The sequence below is a fragment of the Choloepus didactylus genome, chromosome 4 (genome assembly GCF_015220235.1).
Source record: "Choloepus didactylus isolate mChoDid1 chromosome 4, mChoDid1.pri, whole genome shotgun sequence".
Classification (NCBI taxonomy): domain Eukaryota; kingdom Metazoa; phylum Chordata; class Mammalia; order Pilosa; family Megalonychidae; genus Choloepus; species Choloepus didactylus.
In genome coordinates, this window is record NC_051310.1 from 173,536,695 (window position 1) to 173,555,011 (window position 18,317).

The 18,317-nt window shown below is 37.9% G+C and overlaps 1 protein-coding gene and 1 long non-coding RNA gene across 2 annotated transcripts in view; one reads left to right on the forward strand and one right to left on the reverse strand.

Moving 5' to 3' along the window:
* The window catches only part of TTC6 (tetratricopeptide repeat domain 6), an 87,016-nt gene extending 84,055 nt beyond the window's left edge, over positions 1 to 2,961 (forward strand). The window contains exons 16-17 of the mRNA XM_037834869.1: positions 1,931 to 2,156; positions 2,586 to 2,961. Of these exons, the coding sequence (XP_037690797.1) occupies positions 1,931 to 2,156; positions 2,586 to 2,722 (363 nt within the window). The 3' untranslated portion in view covers positions 2,723 to 2,961. The remainder of the gene's footprint in view (positions 1 to 1,930; positions 2,157 to 2,585) is intronic.
* LOC119532448 overlaps positions 1 to 18,317 on the reverse strand; it is a 116,769-nt gene that overhangs the window by 63,654 nt on the left and 34,798 nt on the right. The window lies entirely within an intron of this gene.

Sequence of the window (18,317 nt, forward strand, 5' to 3'; positions counted from 1 at the left end):
TATACGCCCCCTCCACTTGGTTCCCACTGTCATTGCCTTAGGTTAGCCTTAACCTATCCAAAGTTAGATAATGACCTTCAACAACTCACTGACCGTGATTAGCCTGGTTGATCTAAGTAGTGAAGCCAGATGCTGGGGCATAGTTATCTAAGATACACTTTTTGAAGACATGAATGAGATTATTCTAGCTCAGATCTCAGTGGACAGCTGGGGTGTTGACTTTTCCCAGGCTGAGAAACCAAGGTCAATTGCCTTAAACTTCAATCTCAGACCACTCTCTGACTGGGTCCCAGCAATACTTCCTTGGATTGTACAATTGGTTAATGAGAAGCAAATAAAGTGCCAGTTCAATTTCCTATTTCCATAAGATCCATTTGAGTGGGAGCCCCTCGCCTAATAAACTTGACTTAAAAACCCTATAGGTATCATGTACAAACCATAGGGTTCATATATGACTCCATTTGATTAGACCTAAAGTATAGTTTGATCTTTTTTTTTTTTTTTTTAATTAAAAATCATGGCTCTTTTACCCCCAAACCACAGACCTATTAGCTTGCTATCTAAAATGTATTCCATCCTGTCTTGATAAACTGAATGTGTGGGCTTCTCAGTGCACACTGCCTCCAGGAACAAGCAGGCTTTGAGCATAGCTATTTAGCTTTATTTCTAACTAGACTGGAAGGAGATCTAGAGTCAGGAGGAAGAGTCCCTCAACAGATCAAATAATAATCTCTAGAGGGTTAAAACATGTATGTGTTCTGGCTTCTTTTACCTTTAATTTGTGACTTAATGATTTGCAACCACATTTAGATGAGCTACATGTGCCCCTCCATAAGAGAAAGGAATAAATTTACTTTTTTTAATGTAGGTGACCTGGTTTATAATCAGCAACTAGAGGCAGCTTTTAAAAATAACTGAGTCTGCTTTCTAATTAATTACAGACTTAAGGACATGAGACCAATTATTTTAAAAAATCAAGGCCATCCATTGTGTTAGGTGTGTTTGGCCTCTAACTGATCTATGGTTAACACTCTGATACTTTAAGTAACCTCGTTCAATTTATAGGTTTCCATTTTCTAATATTTTCTACACTATAATGGAAATTTACATTATTCAAAGTTAGGCTCTAACTATTGGAGTTTTACTGACTTCTTTTTACTGAGGTGGGGATTTGAAGAAACGGTTGTGTACTTGCATGTCATAGCAATGCCAAAATATAACTAAAAGTTACTAATCATTTACTGTTAATGTCTGTACTCATCTCTTTCCAGACCTGTAGCAAATGGTTTTCAGACCAATGCCCTAACACTTATTTGTGGACCACACTTTGATGGACTTGCCAACTCCCTGATGAGTTATGAATAGTCTAGTCTTTGATCTTCTGAAAATGCTGATTGTTTCCTCTCCTTTCCTCCCTTCCTTCCTTATAGTTTTTCATAGCATAACTAAGATTTATCCTTTTGGTATGGTTTAAATCCTAGAGAAAATTCATTTATCGCTTTAGCTCTTAAAGCTGTTTTTGCATGTAAAGTGTTATGTTTCTAATTTATATTTTATCTTCTTGGTGTGGCCATCTTCTTTGCTAATTTCACCTTCTTCTAGCGGTATACAGGGATGCGGGTGTGGGTGGGAAGGGGGTGGGAAGGGGGAGCATTTTAATCCAATAGGGAGGAGGAGTTTATGACTGACATTGTTTAGAATTGCTGACACATGGTGACAATATAAGCAGACTGACTTTGAGTCAGTTTTAGTATTGTTTTATGCATCCTCTACAGACAGTGCACCTCTTTATTGTCTGTATCTGGAATGGAACGTTTCCACTTGCCCCCTTGGTACACCACGAGCGGTAATTTTAAATAAAGAGTAAAAGTGTTTTAGATTGCTGCATATTAAAATATATTAAAATGATCATTATCTTCATATTTTATAGGCCAATGATTACTTCTCAAAGGCTCTGAAGTTTGATCCAGAAAATGAATGTGCTCTCATGAATAGAGCTATTACGTATACACTTTTAAAGAAATATAAAGAAGCAAAAGAAGATTTTGCAAATGCAATTGAAAGCTGTCCCTATTGGGCTGCATTATATTTTAATAGGGCAAACTTCTACTGCTGTTTAAAACAATATGAAATAGCTGAGGAAGACCTTAATAAAGGTATTTTAAAAAACTTTCTTGCTAAGAATATAGTAGTTGATGTGCTTGCTTTTAGATTACAGATGATGAAAATTATCAGGTCTTTTTGCCTAGGTAAACTTATACAAGAATTATGGTTTTTAGGTACCATGTCTTTAATGTAATCAATATAGATTCTTTTATGTAATATCTTAACTTAAGGCTTTGGTAAGTTGAGATATAGAAAATTATTAGGACACCATGTGCAAATGATGGCAGTCTCTAAAAAAGATATACTCTGTTTTTCAAAGTTAGTTTTCTTAGAACCAGTATTTTTAACTAAACAGTTATACTTGAAGAAAAATGTTTTCAAATAAAGTTTTACATTACAAAATTTTTAATTTAAAAAATGAGACAATTTTTGAATGCTAGCATAAAATATATCTTGAAATTTATTTTTCTCTTTTGCAGCCCTGTCTTTGCAGCCTGACAATGCTGCAGCATATAATCTTAGAGCAGAAGTTCGTGGCAAAATAGGTCTGATTGAGGAAGCTATGGCTGACTACAACCAAGCTCTTGATTTTCAAGAATATGCCTCAGTTACATGATTGCATAGACCATGGTTTCTACAGGAGTTTACGTGCTGTTCTTCCTGAAATTGAAATCCCTTTGTTGTTTAAAAAGTCACATTGCATTCAATATTGTATTCATTATACTTAACCTTCTATATAACCCTTCATTGCGTTTAAACAAAATATTTACATTACACATTAATTATGAAATTTTTAGAATATTTTACACATATTTGGAATAACTCAACAATTGAATTTCTTCATAGCATGCAGAACTTAAATTGAACTGTTTCTTAAGGGATATAAAAACTTAAAATATTTTCTTTAAATATTGTGGGAAAAATGTCATCTACCTTTTCTTCATAATGTATTCAACAGTATCCAGATTTAAAAAAAAAAAAATAAATACAGAGCTGATGACTATAAAGATATTGAAGTCAGGTACATTTGCTTCTCCTTCTTTATACAATGTGTGTGCAGACCTGAGTTCTTCCTGGTGGCCAAATTCTTGGTACCGATGAACATCCTTCTCTTTGACATGTTGCCTCCCTTCCAGGACAGCACCTATGAAGCTTCTGAGCATATCATTTCTTTGAGATAGTTCCCTCTGCCTCTCTAACCCAAATTTCATAGACACACAATACAAATGTGTTTACACTTATACTCAGTGCTTCATAGCTATTGAAAAGTAAAAATTAAAACAGCTAAAAAATCTTTGAACCAAAGAACCCCTTCCCTTTCCTGCACGGATAATGACAGGATTCCTGGCTTTTAGTTCATTCGGATTTTTTTCACTTGGTTTATTTTCCTTCTTTGTTCCCTCTAATACTTCTCCAGCTTTTCAGAGAAGTATTTTCACTGGGATCAGGCATTTTGGAAAGAAAACCCTCTATAAATCCAGTTCCCTTGCTATTTAGTATGATGTACTAGTTTTTCACAATGTTTTTGTGAGAGTTTTTTCATTTTGATTTGTAACTACTATGGGGATGCTTCAGACTACCTCATGATAATTTTCTTGGTGTGATATTTGGGGCTGCCCTAAGGTGGGGTCATCTCTGGTGAGTTATTTCAGTTGGCGCATCAGACACATTTGATGATCAGCTTTGGATCTTCTTGCCCTCACTTGTCTCCAGGACTTTTTATCTCAGCCCCTGCCACAGATGAGATTCAGACCCTTGCCTCCTGCTTGTGCCCTACAGCTTTCACCAACTTCCCTGGGGCTTCAATTTTGATGTTGAGGTATTATATGCTGTGGGATTCTCTCACTGCCCACCCACGTGCACCATGGATGTGCAGGGGATCGAAGTCCCTGTGGGCTGAGCGTTTTGACACATGGGAGAAAGGAACTGGTAGAAAAATTATTCTCCCTTCCGTCATGGTGGAGTGCTTGCTCCAAGGCACTCAGTTTATATAGCTTCTTGAAGGATAGTCCTGGGAAATTAAGCAGTCAGTTGTAGTTACTAGTGGCCAGCTTTAAAAATACACTTTGGTTCAGTGCTCCCATTTTTCCAGCCTCTCTCCCTTTTCACCACCCCTGTAGCATTTGCCTCAGGCTCTGTCTTCTGGGGGAACCCCGGCTAAGACAATTAGTAATTTAATAATTTTTTCTGATTATGAAAAAATGCATGCTCATTATAGATAAACTGTAAATCATAGAAATACATAAAATTGAAAATAATGGCCTTTATAATCTTATCACTCTTTCTTCTTCTTCTTAATGTGGATGAAAAACAAAGTAAAAATTTCTCCATTTTCGCCCTCCAATTTTACCTCCCAGAGATAGCCATTGATAAAAGTTGTGCATGTGTGTGTACTTACACACAAATTGTATGTAAATGAAACCCAACCAATAAGTCCTGCAGTGGTGGGAAGTATATAGGTTTAGTTCATCCACTGAAATAATCAATACAAAAAGCTAATCAGAAAAAGATTTGGAATGTTTCCTTTTCCTTTACGGTCATTGTTGCCTTGTGCAGCTCCCCTAGCCTCCTGGAAGTCACTTTCTCTCTTGGCCTCCATCCTCTCCAATCCTGCCTTCATCTGGCTCTCACTTACCTGCCTTGCATCTTCATAGTACTCAAAGTGGGACACATACAGTACAGGGAAAATCTTTTCCTGGATATTATTGGTCACTTCTAATGTGTCTAATTTTTACATGGTGATGCTAAAATAGCCACACTCCACTAACTTGAGGATGGAGGGTGTGGTGGGTTGAATTATATACCTCAATTTAGATATGTTCTTGGTCTTGATCTGCATTCCTATTGGTGTGAACCCATTGTAAATAGAATGTCTTGAAGAAGTTATTTTAGTTTATTACTTCATGAACAGAAGAAATTTAGACATAGTACAAGAAAGCAATGGGAAGGGTTTGAAGCTGGAAGTCAGCAGGAACCCAGAAGAGAAAGGAGAGGACATCTCCATGTGACAGGAACAAAGAGGCAAGCCAAGGAACCCCAAGGATTGTGGGACTTGAACATCCTTGGAAGAAAGTAAGCCTTTTAGTCTCTGAAACCATGAGTCAATAAATTCCTGATTTGAAACCAACCCATTGCATGATATTCATCTTAGCAGCCTGGAAAACTGAAACAGAGGGAGACAAAGGGAATGAAGGGGATAGAGAACATCTTTTCTCTCTCTCTCTTTCTTGTATATGTATGTGTACTTATAGATATACACACACAGAGTTCTGCTTTGTGTTTCTCTTCTTTTGAAAATAAAATTCATGTTCTACATGATGTTCTGCTCCATTCACTTTTTAAAGTTTAGTAGTAGAAGTAGATATAGCCCATCTTATTCTTTAAATTTTTTTTATTAGAGAAGTTATAGGTATGCTGAAAAAAAATGCGTAAAATACAGAGTTCCCATATACCACCCTATTATTAACACCTTTCACTAGTGTGGTACATTTGTTACAATTGAGGAAAGAACAGTTTTGTAATTGTACATTACGGGTTTACATTAGGGTTTACTGTTTGTGTTGTACAATTCTATTTTTTTAAATTGTTTTAGTAACATATATACAAACTAAATTTTTCCCTTTTAACCACATTCAAATATATGTTTCAGTGCTCTGATTTAGGTTCACAATTTTGTGCTACCATCATCACCATCACCACTGTCTGGTACCCCAATTTTTCCATCATCCCAAATAGGAACACTGTAGAATTTAAGCATTAACTCCCCATTCCCTAGCTCCACTCCAGCCCCTGGCAACCTAGATTCTAAATACTGACTATGAATTTACTTATTCTAATTATTTTATATCAGTGAGATAATACAATATTTGTCCTTTCTATGGCTGAATAATAAATATGTACACACAAACACACACATATATATTATATATATATAATATATATAATATATATATCATATACACACTTTTTATTTATCTATTCATCTGTCGATAGACACTTGGGTTGCTTCCACCATTTGGCAATTGTGAATAATACTGTTATGAATTTCAGTGTGCAAACATCTGTTTGAGTCCCTGTTTTCAATTGTTTGGGTATATACCTAGAAGTGGGATTGCCAGTTCATATGGTAATTCTATATTTAACTTACTGTAGAACTGCCAGACTCTCTTCCAGAGTACTGCACCATTTATCATTCTCATTAACAATGAATAGTGTTCTTATTTCTCCTCATCCTCACCAACATTTGTAATTTTTTTTAAATAGTAGCCATTCTAGTGGGTATGAAATGGTATCTTGTGGTTTTGATTTGCATATGCTTAATGATTAATAATGTTGAGTAATTTTCATCTGCTTTTTTGCCATTTATCTGTCTTCTTCAAAGAAATGTCTATTTAAGTCTTTTTTCCATTTTAAAAAATATTTTTTATTGAGATTGTTCACATACCATACAACTATCCAAAGATCCAAAGCGTACAATCATTTGCCCATGGCATCATCATACAGCTGTGCATCCATCAACATAATTAAATTTTTTTCAATTTTTAGAACATTTTCATTACTCCAGAAAAGAAATAAAGACAAAAAAAGGAAACTCACATTCTCCTATACCCCTAACCATGCCCCCCTCCATCATTGATTCATAGTTTTGGTATTCTACATTTGTTACTCTTGATGAAAGAATGTTAAAATACTACTAACTGTAGTACACAGTTAGCAATAGGTATACATATTTTTTTCCTATATGCCTCTCTATTAACTTCTTTTTTTTTTTTTTTCACTCTCAAATGATTTTTAATGTTATAGTTCCTCTTTTTTTTTTTCTTTTTTTTTTTCTTTTTTTTTTTTTTTTAATTCAGTTTTATTGAAATATATTCACAAACCATACAGTCATCCATGGTATACAATCAACTGTTCACAGTATGATCATATAGTTATGCATTCATCACCACAATCTATTTCTGAACATTTTCCTTACATCAGAAAGAATCAGAATAACAAATAAAAGTGAAAAGAGAATACCCAAACCATCCCCCCATCCCACCCTATTTGTCATTCAGTTTTTACTCCCATTTTTCTACTGATTTTTTTTCAATTTTTTAACTTTGTTTATCAAAAAATTAAAAACAAACAGGCAAACAACAACCAAAAAAACCCCACAACATTTCAAACAAAGCAATGGATTAAGGAAAACAAATAACCTAAAATAACTACTTTGCTTCCAATATGTTCCTACCATACCTCAAGAAAATTAATAAACCATGTCCAAACAGAGGAGTAAGAAAAACAATCTAAAATAACTACATTGCTTCCAACATGTTCCTACCATACCCCAAGAAAATTAACAACCCCTAAGAAAACAAAGGAATAAGAGAAAAAAAAAACCTAAAATAACTCTATTGCTTCCAACATGATCTTCCTATATCCAAGAAAGTTTACAAACCATAATCATTCCTGAGCATTCCCATAACATTGAGATTACCCTCCATAGTTTATCTGTTCTTATTAGATTATCATTCCCCCTCCACTAATTGGTATCTCTAGGTCCCGTACATTCTACAGTATAAAACATTGTACATTTTTCACAGAATTCACATTAGTGGTAACATACAATATCTCTCTTTTTGTGCCTGGCTTATTTTGCTCAGCATTATGTCTTTTTTTTAATCTTCATTTTATTGAGATATATTCATATACCACGCAGTCATACAAAACAAATCGTACTTTCGATTGTTCACAGTACCATTACATAGTTGTACATTCATCACCCAAATCAATCCCTGACACCTTCATTAGCACACACACAAGAATAACAAGAATAATAATTAGAGTGAAAAAGAGCAATTGAAGTAAAAAAGAACACTGGGTACCTTTGTCTGTTTGTTTCCTTCCCCTATTTTTCTACTCATCCATCCATAAACTAGACAAAGTGGAGTGTGGTCCTTATGGCTTTCCCAATCCCCTTGTCACCCCTCATAAGCTACATTTTTATACAACTGTCTTCGAGATTCATGGGTTCTGGGTTGTAGTTTGATAGTTTCAGGTATCCACCACCAGCTACCCCAATTCTTTAGAACCTAAAAAGGGTTGTCTAAAGTGTGCGTAAGAGTGCCCACCAGAGTGACCTCTCGGCTCGTTTTGGAATCTCTCTGCCACTGAAGCTTATTTCATTTCCTTTCACATCCCCCTTTTGGTCAAGAAGATGTTCTCCGTCCCACGATGCCAGGTCTACATTCCTCCCCGGGAGTCATATTCCACGTTGCCAGGGAGATTCACTCCCCTGGGTGTCTGATCCCACGTAGGGGGGAGGGCAGTGATTTCACCTTTCAAGTTGGCTTAGCTAGAGAGACAGGGCCACATCTGAGCAACAAAGAGGCATTTGGGAGGAGGCTCTTAGGCACAACCATAGGGAGGCCTAGCCTCTCCTTTGCAGCAACCGTCTTCCCAAGGGTAAAACTGTGGTAGAGGGCTCAACCCATCAAACCACCAGTCCCCTATGTCTGTGGTCATGTTAGCAACCATGGAGGTGGGGTAGGCGAATACCCCTGCATTCTCCACAGGCTCCTCAAGGGGGCACTGCATCTTTTTTTTTTTTTTTTTTTTTAACTTTTCCTTCTTTTTTAAATCAACTGTATGAAAAAAAAGTTAAAAAGAAAACAAACATACAATAAAAGAACATTTCAAAGAGACCATAACAAGGGAGTAAGAAAAAGACAACTAACCTAAGATAACTGCTTAACTTCCAACATGTTCCTACTTTACCCCAAGAAAGTTACCTAATATAGCAAAATTTCTGTGAACTTGCTCCTACTATATCCATCAGAAATTAACAGACCATAGTCATTCCTGGGCATCCCCAGAACATTAAATAGCTTATCTGTTCTTCTTGGATTATTGTTCCCCCTTCCTTAATTGCTCTCTATTGTTAGTTCTCCTACATTCTACATTATAAGCCATTTGTTTTACATTTTTCAAAGATCACATTAGTGGTAGCATATAATATTTCTCTTTTTGTGCCTGACTTATCTCGCTTAGCATTATGTCTTCAAGGTTCATCCATGTTGTCATATGTTTCACGAGATCGTTCCTTCTTACTGCCGTGTAGTATTCCATCGTGTGTATATACCACATTTTATTTATCCACTCATCTGTTGAAGGACATTTGGGTTGTTTCCATCTTTTGGCAATTGTGAATAATGCTGCTATGAACATTGGCGTGCAGATATCTGTTCGTGTCACTGCTTTCCGATCTTCCGGGTATATATCGAGAAGTGCAATCGCTGGATCGAATGGTAACTCTATATCTAGTTTTCTAAGGAACTGCCAGACTGACTTCCAGAGTGGCTGAACCATTATACAGTCCCACCAACAGTGAATAAGAGTTCCAATTTCTCCACATCCCCTCCAGCATTTGTAGTTTCCTGTTTGTTTAATGGCAGCCATTCTAACCGGTGTTAGATGGTATCTCATTGTGGTCTTAATTTGCATCTCTCTAATTAAGCTAGTGAAGCTGAACATTTTTTCATGTGTTTCTTGGCCATTTGTATTTCCTCTTCAGAGAACTGTCTTTTCATATCTTTTGCCCATTTTATAATTGGGCCGACTGTACTATTGTCATTGAGTTGTAGGATTTCTTTATATATGCAAGATATCAGTCTTTTGTCAGATACATGGTTTCCAAAAATTTTTTCCCATTGAGTTGGCTGCCTCTTTACCTTTTTGAGAAATTCCTTTGAGGTGCAGAAACTTCTAAGCTTGAGGAGTCCCCATTTATCTATTTTCTCTTTTGTTGCTTGTGCTTTGGGTGTAAAGTCTAGGAAGTGGCCACCTAATACAAGGTCTTGAAGATGTTTTCCTACATTATCTTCTAGGAGTTTTATGGTACTTTCTTTTATATTGAGATCTTTGGTCCATTTTGAGTTAATTTTTGTGTAGGGGGTGAGGTAGGGGTCCTCTTTCATTCTTTTGGATATGGATATCCAACTCTCCCAGCCCCATTTGTTGAAAAGACCATTATGACTCAGTTCAGTGACTTTGGGGGCCTTATCAAAGATCAGTCGGCCATAGATCTGAGGGTCTATCTCCGAATTCTCAATTCGATTCCATTGATCTATATGTCTATCTTTGTGCCAGTACCATGCTGTTTTGGCAACTGTGGCTTTATAATAAGCTTCAAAGTCAGGGAGTTTAAGTCCTCCCACTTCGTTTTTCTTTTTTAGTGTGTCTTTAGCAATTCGAGGCATCTTCCCTTTCCAAATAAATTTGATAACTAGCTTTTCCAAGTCTGCAAAGTAGGTTGTTGGAATTTTGATTGGGATTGCATTGAATCTGTGGATGAGTTTGGGTAGAATTGACATCTTAATGACATTTAGTCTTCCTATCCATGAACATGGAATATTTTTCCATCTTTTAAGGTCCCCTTCTATTTCTTTTAGTAGAGTTATGTAGTTTTCTTTGTATAGGTCTTTTACATCTTTGGTTAAGTTTATTCCTAGGTACTTGATTTTTTTAGTTGCTATTGAAAATGGTATCTTTTTCTTGAGTGTCTCTTCGGTTTGTTCATTTCTAGCATATAGAAACATTACTGACTTATGTGCATTAACCTTGTATCCCGCTACTTTGCTAAATTTGTTTATTAGCTCTAGTAGCTGTATCGTCGATTTCTCAGGGTTTTCTAGATATAAGATCATATCATCTGCAAACAATGACAGTTTTACTTCTTCTTTTCCAATTTGGATGCCTTTTATTTCTTTGTCTTGCCGGATTGCCCTGGCTAGCACTTCCAGCACAATGTTGAATAACAGTGGTGACAGCGGGCATCCTTGTCTTGCTCCTGATCTTAGAGGGAAGGCTTTCAGTCTCTCACCATTGAGTACTATGCTGGCTGTGGGTTTTTCATATATGCTTTTTATCATGTTGAGGAAGTTTCCTTCAATTCCTACCTTTTGAAGTGTTTTTATCAAAAACGGATGTTGGATTATGTCAAATGCTTTTTCAGCATCTATTGAGATGATCAATTGATTTTTCCCTTTTGACTTGTTAATGTGTTGTAATACATTGATTGATTTTCTTATGTTGAACCATCCTTGCATGCCTGGAATAAACCCCACTTGGTCATGGTGTATGATTTTTTTAATGTGTCTTTGGATTCGATTTGCAAGTATTTTGTTGAGGATTTTTGCATCTATATTCATTAGGGAGATTGGCCGGTAGTTTTCCTTTTTTGTAACATCTTTGCCTGGTTTTGGTATTAGATTGATGTTAGCTTCATAAAATGAGTTAGGTAGTGTTCCATTTTCTTCAATGTTTTGAAAGAGTTTGAGTAAGATTGGTGTCAGTTCTTTCTGGAAAGGTTGGTAGAATTCCCCTGTGAAGCCATCTGGCCCTGGGCATTTATTTGTGGGAAGATTTTTGATGACTGATTGGATCTCTTTGCTTGTGATGGGTTGGTTGAGGTCTTCTATTTCTTCTCTGGTCAGTCTAGGTTGTTCATATGTTTCCCGGAAATTGTCCATTTCCTTTACATTATCCAGTTTGTTGCCATACAGTTGTTCATAGTATCCTCTTATAATTTTTTTAATTTCTTCAGGATCTGCAGTTATGTCACCTTTTTCATTCATTATTTTGTTTATATGGGTCTTCTCTCTTTTTGATTTTGTCAGTCTAGCGAGGGGCTTGTCAATCTTGTTGATCTTCTCAAAGAACCAACTTTTGGTGATATTTATCCTCTCTATTGTTTTTTTTTGTTCTCTATGTTATTTATTTCTGCTTTAATCCTTGTGATTTCTATTCTTCTACTTGGTTTAGGATTGGTTTGCTGTTCATTTTCTAGCTTCTTCAGTTGATCCATTAGTTCTTTGATTTTGGCTCTTTCTTCCTTTTTAATATATGCGTTTAGTGCTATAAATTTCCCCCTTAGCACTGCTTTTGCTGCATCCCATAGGTTTTGGTATGTTGTGTTCTCATTTTCATTTGTCTCTATATATTTAGCAATTTCTCTTGCTATTTCTTCTTTAACCCACTGATTGTTTAGGAGTGTGTTGTTTAACCTCCAGGTATTTGTGAATTTTCTAAGTCTCTGATGGTTATTGACTTCTAATTGTATTCCATTGTGGTCAGAGAATGTGCTTTGAATAATTTCAATCTTTTTAAATTTATTGAGGCTTGTTTTATGTCCCAGCATATGATCTATTCTGGAGAAAGTTCCGTGAGCACTAGAAAAGTATGTGTATCCTGGTGATTTGGGATGTAATGTCCTGTATATGTCTGTTAAATCTAATTCATTTATCAGATTGTTTAGGTTTTCAGTTTCCTTATTGGTCTTCTGTCTGGTTGATCTATCTATAGGAGAGAGTGATGTGTTGAAGTCTCCCACAATTATTGTGGAAACATCAATTGCTTCCTTTAGTTTTGCCAGTGTTTCTCTCATGTATTTTGTGGCACCTTGATTGGGTGCATAGACATTTACGATTGTTATTTCTTCTTGCTGAATTGCCCCTTTTATTAGTACGTAGTGGCCTTCTTTGTCTCTCAAAACATCCCTGCATTTGAAGTCTATTTTATCTGAGATTAATATAGCTACACCTGCTTTCTTTTGGCTGTAGCTTGCATGAAATATTTTTTTCCATCCTTTCACTTTCAGTTTCTTTGTGTCCCTGTGTCTAAGATGGGTCTCTTGTATGCAACATATTGATGGTTCATTTTTTTTTATCCATTCTGCGAATCTATATCTTTTAATTGGGGAGTTTAATCCATTTACATTCAACATTATAACCGTGAAGGCATTTCTTGAATCAGCCATCTTATTCTTTGGTTTATGTTTGTCATATTTTTCCCCTCTATTAATATCCTTTATTGTACCCATACCGAATCTCTTTAGTACTGAACCTTTCTCCAAGTCTCTCTGTCCTGTCTTTGTTTCTCTGTCTGTAGGGCTCCCTTTAGTATCTCCAGTAGGGCAGGTCTCTTGATTGCAAATTCTCTCAGCATTTGTTTGTCTGTGAAAAATTTAAGCTCTCCCTCAAATTTGAAGGAGAGCTTTGCTGGATAAACTATTCTTGGCTGGAAATTTTTCTCACTCAGAATTTTAAATATATTGTGCCACTGCCTTCTTGCCTCCATGGTGGCTGCTGAGTAGTCACTACTTAGTCTTATGCTGTTTCCTTTGTATGTGGTGAATTGCTTTTCTCTTGCTGCTTTCAGAACTTGCTCCTTCTCTTCTGTGTTTGATAGTGTGATCAGTATATGTCTCGGAGTGGGTTTATTTGGATTTATTCTATTTGGAGTTCGCTGAGCATTTATGATTTGTGTATTTATGTTGTTTAGAAGATTTGGGAAGTTTTCCCCAACAATTTCTTTGAATACTCCTCCTAGACCTTTACCCTTTTCTTCCCCTTCTGGGACACCAATGAGTCTTATATTTGGACGTTTCATATAATCTATCATATCCCTGAGGTCCATTTTGATTTTTTCAATTTTTTTCCCCATTCTTTCTTTTATGCTTTCATTTTCCATTCTGTCATCTTCGAGGTCACTGATTCATTGTTCAACTTCCTCTAGTCTTGTACTATGAGTGTCCAGAATCTTTTTAATTTGGTGAACAGTTTCTTTAATTTCCATAAGATCATCCATTTTTTTATTTAGTCTTGCAATGTCTTCTTTATGCTCTTCTAGGGTCTTCTTGATTTCCTTTATCTCCCGTACTATGGTCTCATTGTTCATCTTTAGTTCTTTGAGTAGCTGCTCTAGGTGCTGTGTCTCTTCTGGTCTTTTGATTTGGGTGCTTGGGCTTGGGTTATCCATATCGTCTGGTTTTTTCATATGCTTTATAATTTTCTGTTGTTTTTGGCCTCGTGGCATTTGCTGAACTTGATAGGGTTCTTTTAGGATTTGTAGACCAATTGAAGTCCTTATCTCTAATTTATCAGATCTACAGCTTCGTGGAGTACACTTTCTCTAACTAACCAGCAGGTGGCGTCCACGAGCCACCTGTTCTCCACAAGCCAGTTCTCCCCTGCTTAGCCTTTTTGGTGAGTGGGGGAGTGAGTCTTGTGGGGTCCAATTGGTGTACCAAGCTTGCATGTGTAGTTGGTGTTGCCTGCCCTGTATATGGGGCGTGTTTCTGGGCAGTCAGGGAGGGGGGGGGGTGGCTTTAACAATCAAATCTCCCTGGTGATCCTAGAGTTTTAAAGCTGCTGCAATAGTCTAATCCTTCAGTTCAGTCCTGCCACAGTTTGTCTCTGCCACTGACCCACAAGTCCTTGGTATTGGCGTATGGCTCCTGAGACTTGCAAGTGGACCCCTCTTCCAGGCCGTGCACCCCGGGTCCTCTGTTGAGGGATGACTGTGCTATGTCACAGGTGAGTGCCGTCCCCCCAGGGCAGTTCTGGGCTGCTGGGCTGTGTAGGGAGGCTCCCAGTCTGCTCAAATGATGGCTGAATGGGGGTTTGTTAATTCACACTGCTCTACCTTCCCAACTCTGGGAAAATCAGCTGAGGTTGCAGGGAAGGCTAATGTCCACGCCCAGTTTTGTGGTGTTTGCCTGTTATTTGAAGCACTTCCATCACACTGGGTTGTCTGGGGCAGTTCTGGGCTATGGGGCTGGCGATGGGCAGGAGTGTTTCCTGTCCACCAGGATGATGGCTGTGAGTGGACACCCCCCTTTTCTTGGGAAGTTGTGGTGTTTAGTGAATTTTCTCAGCCACTGGATTATTGCGTTTTGTCTCAGAGCTCTCCTAGTTCTGCTCTTGACTTGACCTGCCGAAATAGTAAGTCTTTGAAGCTTTCTGTATTGGGCTTCTTAGAGTAATTGTTTTAGAAAAAGAAAAAAGGATTAAAAAAAAAAAAAAAGAAAAAAAAAAAACGGGCCCTCCTCAGAGATCTAATGGGTTATTGAAATGCTAAGAGACAAAGCAACCAGGGCCATTAAGGAAAGGTCCACAGGGCAGAGAGATCAGCTTTTCTTCGGGATTTGCATGTGCGCCTCAGGGCCCTTCCCCTTTCTATGTTCACCAGAACTCCAAAAATCCTCCGCTTTTATTTTGGAGTTTTTCATGTTGTTTTTTTTTTTCTATGCCTGTCTCCTCTCTGCTGGGCTGGCTGCTCTCAGATTCTCTGGTGTCTGGTCTCAGTCTATCTATGGTTGGATTTTGGATCAGTAGAATGAGTTTCTGATAAGGGCTGCCACTTCAGTTCTCCCTTCTCCTTCCCGGAGCTGACAGCCCCTCCTCCCCCGGGACCGAGCCTGGCAGGGAGGGGCGCGGGTACCCCGGCCGCAAAAACCTACAGATTTCGCCGATCTCAGCAGTTCCACGTCTTCATGAGTGTTGTATGAAGTATGCCCAAAGTCAGATTGCTCTGTGGTGTCCAGTCCATGCAGCTCCTGGCCTTCTACCCACCTTCCTGGAGGAGCAACCAAAACATACAGCTCACCAGTCTGCCATCTTGCCCCGCCTCCCTCTGTCTCTCTATTAACTTCTAGTTATAGTGTCATACATTTGTTCTAGTTTGTGAGAGAGATTTCTGATATTTTTATAGTTAATCATGGACATTGTCCACCACAAGATTCACTGTTTTACACATTGCCATCCTTTAACCTCCAACTTTCCTTCTGGTGACATGCATGACTCTGAGCTTCCCCTTTCTACCACATTCACACACCATTCAGCACTGTTAGTTATTCTCACAATAATGTGCTACTGTCACCTCTGTCCATTTCCAAACACTTAAGTTCACCCTAGTTGAACATTCTGTTCATAATAAGCAACTGCTCCCCATTCTTTAGCCTCATTCTATATCCTGGTAACTTATATTTCATGTCCATGAGTTTACGTATTATAACTAGTTCATATCAGTGAGTCCCTGCAAATATCTGCCTTTATGTGTCTGTCTTATTTCACTCAATATAGTACCCTCAAGCTTTCTTCATCAACCCATTTCTTTTAAGATGGTTTTGTTCACACACCATACATTCCATCCTAAGTAAACAATCGTTGGTTCTCTGTATAGTCACGTATTTATGTATTCAGCACCATCACCACTGTCTGTGAGAACATCTCCGTTTCTTTCACAAAGATGGAGGAAGAGTCAAAGAAGGCAGAGAGGCAAAAGCAAAAGAAAGGAGAAAGAGAGAAAATAAGCAAACAAACCAACAAAAAAACAAAACTTGATAGCTAGAAAATGACAAAAGGAAAGATAGCATTAACCTAAAGTAGAATAAAGAGTCAGACAACATCACCAATGCCAGGAGTCCCATACACTTCCCATATTCCCCACCCCCCATATGCATTTATCTTTGGTATATTGCCTTTGTTATATTAAAGGAAGCACAATACAATGTTTCCATAAATTATAGTCTGTAGTTTGCGTTGATTGTATTTCCCCCCAATCTCACCCTATTTTTAATACCTTGCAATTTTGACATTCATTTGTTCTACCTCATGTACAAACATATCTGTACCTTTTATTACAATCATTGAGCACCCTTGGTTTCCCTGAGTTACACAGTCCCAGTCTTTATCATTTGTCTTTTGTTCTGCTGTCCCACATGGTTCCAGCCTTCCTCTTTCAACCATATTCACAGTTGTCTTTGTTCAGTGTACTTACATTGCTGTGCTACTATCTCCCAAAATTGTTTTCCAAACCGCTCACTCCTGTCTTTTCCTTTCTGTCTGCAGTGCTTCCTTTAGTGTTTCCTGTAGAGCAGGTATCAAGTTTACAAACTCTGTCATTGTCTGTTTGTCAGAGAATATTTTAAGCTCTCCCTCATATTTGAAGGATAGTTTTGCCAGATATAGGATTCTTGGTTGGTGGTTTTTCTCTTTCAGAATCTTAAATATATCACCCTACTTCCTTCTTGCCTCCATGGTTTCTATTGATAAATCTGCACATAGTCTTATCAAGCTTCCTTTATATGTGATGGATCACTTTTCTCTTGCTGCTTTCAGGATTCTCTTTGTATCTTTGATGCTTGATAATCTGATTATTAAGTGCCTTGGCATAGGCCTATTCAGATCTATTCTGTTTGGGTATGTTGCACTTCTTGGATCTGTAATTTTATGTCTTTCATAAACGATGGGAAATTTTCATTGATTATTTCCTCTATTATTGCTTCTGCCCCTTTTCCCTTCTCTTCTCCTTCTGGGACACCAATGATACGTACATTCTTGCTTTTCATTTTGTCCTTAAGTCCCTAGACACATTGCTTGTATTTTTCCATTCTTTTCTCTATATGTTCTTTTGTGTCTAGGCTTTCAGGAGCCTTGTTCTCCAGTTCCTGAGTGTTTTCTTCTGCCTCTTGAGATCTGCTGTTGTATGTTTCCATTGTGTCTTTTATCTCTTGTGTTGTGCCTTTCATTTCCATAGATTCTGCCAGTTGGTTTTTTGAACTTTCAATTTCTACCTTATGTATGCCCAGTGTTTTCATTATATGGTTCAGCTCTTTTGCCCATATCTTCCCTAAACTTTTTGAATTGACTTATTATTAGTTGTTTCGATTCCTGTATCTCAGTTGAAGTATAAGTTTGTTCCTTCGACTGGGCCATAACTTCATTTTTCTTAGTGTAGGTTGTAGTTTTCTGTTGTGTAGGCATGGTTTCCTTGGTTACCCCAATCAGGTTTTCCCAGACCAGAATGGGCTCAGGTCCCAGAAGGAAGAAATATTCAGTATCAGGGTGTGTCTTAGAAAATTGGTACACCCTGTGAGCCCTCAGGTCACTGTGCTTTTCTGTCCAGCATGTGGCACCTGTTAGCCTGTAACTCCAGACTGGTATAAGGAGGTGTGGCCTGTGGCTGTTTTTCCCCAGGCTCTGGGATCTGGTTCTGAATGGAAGGCAGGTAGTAGAGCTGGGCCCTATCCCTTTCCTCTTAGAGAAGTTAGACCCCCTAGGGAGAGGTCATTAGCATTTCCGTGGTCTTTCTCTGCCTGTGCTATCTCCACCCTTGTTTGAGTCAGAGCACTGGGAACTGAAAATGGCCGAGGCTTTCTCCACTGAACCAAAACAGGGACCAAAAGTCCCCTTCAGGGCTAGTCTGTGGTGATCCTCCAACTCTCCAAGGTCAGTCATCACCAAAAGCCTCTGTTTGCTTGTTGGGGATTTGTAGCTCATAGTGAGCAGTCCACACTCACTAATTAAAACCCCTGTTGGAACTCAGCTGAGCTATATTTGCTTGCTGGGAGAGAGCTTCTCTCTAGCACCATGAGGCTTTGCAGCTCA